This window comes from Microtus ochrogaster, linkage group LG2 (assembly GCF_000317375.1).
Source record: "Microtus ochrogaster isolate Prairie Vole_2 linkage group LG2, MicOch1.0, whole genome shotgun sequence".
Lineage (NCBI taxonomy): Eukaryota > Metazoa > Chordata > Mammalia > Rodentia > Cricetidae > Microtus > Microtus ochrogaster.
The window spans coordinates 45728662-45732041 of record NC_022028.1 but is presented as its reverse complement, the minus strand read 5'-3'; the positions used below and the strand labels follow the sequence as shown (position 1 = coordinate 45732041).

The 3380-nt window shown below is 55.3% G+C and overlaps 1 protein-coding gene across 2 annotated transcripts in view; it reads right to left on the bottom strand.

Annotated features, from left to right (window-relative positions):
• Nucleotides 1–2701: 2701 nt before the first annotated feature.
• Ggt1 (gamma-glutamyltransferase 1) overlaps nt 2702–3380 on the bottom strand; it is an 18463-nt gene continuing 17784 nt past the window's right edge. For both annotated transcript variants that reach the window (XM_013351139.2, XM_005360194.2), the window contains one exon: nt 2702–2996. In XM_013351139.2, coding sequence (XP_013206593.1) covers nt 2850–2996 — 147 coding nt within the window. In that variant the 3' untranslated portion in view covers nt 2702–2849. The remainder of the gene's footprint in view (nt 2997–3380) is intronic.

The window sequence follows — 3380 nt, the reverse complement described above, 5'->3', positions numbered from 1 at the left end:
CAGGACAGGGAGTTTTCTTCTTGATGAGAACAGCCAGCTGCTGCTGTTAACTCTTTCACCGCCAGTGGAGCCTGCGGCCTTTCTTGCTGGCACCAGGGCCGCTGGGGGATCCTCATCCCACTGCCATTGAAATATGACACTTGCTACATCCAGAATGGCACCCAGAACGCGTGGAGACTCTCAGCCCTTCTCTGGCTCCCACCCGCTCAGGGTCAGGGTGTCTCCTGCAGGGTGGAACTCCTTTGCCCAGCCCCATACCCCCAGGTGGTCCTACCTAAGCATCAGCTCAATCTAGGCACCCACATGGCATAGGGAGGGGCTGAAAGTGAACCAGGGCAGCCACTCAGGACCGTTTACCACAGCCTGGCACAGCCTTATCCATACATAGGCGTGTAAGGGGAGGAAGGAGGTGAGCAGATGGGCCACATGTGTAGCCCTTGGCACCCAGTGTCATTGCATCATCCACTCTAGGACATGGTGACCCAGAAACGCAACCTTAGACTTCTCGGGGGTGAGTCTGTCCTGCCCGGGTACCCTCACTTCTTCTGCAGCTCAGAGCCCCACTGGCTGCTAGTCTGCCTCCCTGGGTACAGTGGTACTCAGAACTGGGCCTGTGCGGGTGAGCCTCCTCCTCCTGCGGGTCTGGCTTGGGTCCTGTCTTTGCGTGACCTCAGGATGTTCAAGTGGGAGCAGCTGGAGGAGAGAGGCCTCAGCGAGGTGCTGCTCTCTTGAGCAGACTTAACAGGCTCACAGGGCAGAAGCGCTCAGGGCTGGACTTTCAGAGTTTCAGTATCTGCCATCTTTCCACTGAGCATGGTTCTCTCGCATCTTCCTACTCCCCGCTTGGTACCACCCAAAAATGAGGGCCAGAGAGAGAATGTCTACATCCACACAGGGCCTCCCATCCAGAGGCCCGGCTCAGCGTGGGCCAGCGACACCGTTTCCTGTAAGCCTGTTCCCACATCTGCCTAGAGGGAGAGACTAGTGTCTGTGGGAATCTTCCCTATCCCGACTGTCCCCCGCATGGCCATGTCATTGCTCACCAGGAGCCAGAGCACATTCCTGAGTGCGGGCCAGCCCACCCACTGGTCATGGTCCTCAAGCTTTCAAGCAATGAGGGACAAGCAGACTCAAGGGTAACTTATCTCCCCCCACCCCCACCCCGCTCTGGTCAGAATTCTCCAAGAACTGGTATCATACTGAACTTGGCGGGGAAGCCTGTTCTGGTGGCTCTGAAGGTCTCTCTCTACTCCAGAAGAGACGGGGAAATGGCGATGGGATGGAAAAGCCGCTCAAGTTCCCAAACCACAGAGAAGCTCTGGGCTAAACCACAGAAGTCTGGGAGAGTAAGGTACTCCTCTAGCACCCTGGGGGCATGAACCTCTCTAGCCAGTCCCATGGGGCACGGAACACTGTGACCAGCCACACCTCAACATGCTGGCCTAAGAAGCCTGCCTTCTCCCCTGCAAACACGGACGGACGGAGGAGTGACTGCCACCCCTTCTGGCCAGCTTCTGTCTTCCCCAGGGAACCCCAGAGACGGAGACTCCTAGGGCCCAGACATGGAGCATAACTACAGGACAAATTCCTGCTTTCCTGTGGGCAGGTTGGAAGCTCCCGGGCCCCTCCTCCAGCCACTGGGCCCCTTCCCTCAGGAACCCCAACTTGTGCTCACTTCTAGGGGCAATATTTAGCTCCTCAGCTGTGAGTGCCTCAATGGCCCACTTCTCTACACGTCTTCGAGGTCTCCTGACCTAGTGTTCACGGCCATGAGTTCTACAGACCTAGGGACGTCGGAAGGGGCTGCCCTTTGGGCACGTGCTGGCTAGTTTTCCATCAACTTGACACAAGCTAGAGTCTTCAGAGAAGGAGCCTCAACTGAGAAACCGACTCCGTAAGATCAGGCTGCAGGCAAGCCTGCAGGCCATCATCCTAATTAGTGGATTGACGCAGGGGGGCCCAGCCCCTTGCAGGTGGGAACATCCTGGTGCAGAGGGTCCTGGGGTCTGTAAGAAAGCGGGCTGAGCAAGCCAGGAGGAGCAATAAGCAGCTCCCCTCCAGAGTCTCTGCATCAGCTCCTGCCTCCAGGTTCCTGCCCTGCTTGAGTTCTTGTCCTGACCTCCTTTGATGGTGAACTGCGGTGTGGAAGTGCAAGCCAAATAAACCTGTTCCTCCCTAAGTTGCTTTGGTTCTCTGGTTCACCACAGCAATAGTAGCCCTGACTAAGACAAGGAGGGACACCAGGCCTCACTGTGCTCCTCCGGGCCCACCCACTTTGAGCTGTGTTTTCCTCATGGATCTGTGAGTTTCCGATAACTTGAGAACTGGGCCTCTTGCAAGACAAGCGTGGGTTTCACTCCGGGTCTGTGCTCGGGAAGTGACCTCAGCTATGGCCTTGGCCAAGCTGCCTTACTTCTGCTCCCTTTTGGTTTTACCTCCGAAAGTGTTGGGCAACAAGAGTCCACACCTACCCTGGATGTGAAGCAGTCTCAAGGTTTCCACGCAGCTAAGGGGTTGCTCTATCCCAGTTAACGGCATGGTCGGGGCGCCCTCTAGTGGCTGCTACTGGGAAATGTTACTGCCTAGGACAATTTAGGATAAGGTTGAGGTAGTAGGTCTTAGGATTCTGCCTAATCATTCTCCAAGCCAGATGTCTCCATTTCATAACAAGACACTAAAGGCCAAGATACGGAAAGTCCAACCAGCAAGACTCCCCGGAGCTTGGCAGCTGGCCACATTTATTATGTTGCTGTCTCACTCAGGGGCAGCAGGTCTTCCAAAGTCCAACTCTTGTTCCTGATCAATATCTCGTCTCTGGATTGCAGGTAGGTCTTGCCTCTTCTGAGCTGTCAGTAGCCAGCTGGCTCCCCGCCCTTCCTGGAGTCTGAGGCAGCTGCCCAACCATTGGCTGTTCGGACTACGGCCTGGACCACGGCAATGAAGGTGGGCGTGACCTCCATGTAGTGGTTCCGAGTCTTCAGGCCTTCAGTCACCGCCTGGGGGTGAGAGGGCAAAAAGAGTCTCAATAAGGCCATGGATGTGGCCGAAACTAGACCTGTATGGTCATGGGCCTCACAAGCCCAGTTAGTGCTACTTCCGGTCAAGTGACCAGGAAGAACTAGAGAGAGGCACCTGAGCTTCTAAGGTGCAGCACAATTACCTCTATCTCAGTCCAAAATGGTGATCCTTTGCTCCAGGAATCTCAGAATGAGGCTGAGAGCTGTCTCCTCTGTCTTTTTTTTTGTTTGTTTTGTTTTTTTTGTTTTTGTTTTTGGTTTTTCGAGACAGGGTTTCTCTGTGGTTTTGGAGCCTGTCCTGGAACTAGCTCTGTCGACCAGGCTGGTCTCGAACTCACAGAGATCCGCCTGCCTCTGCCTCCC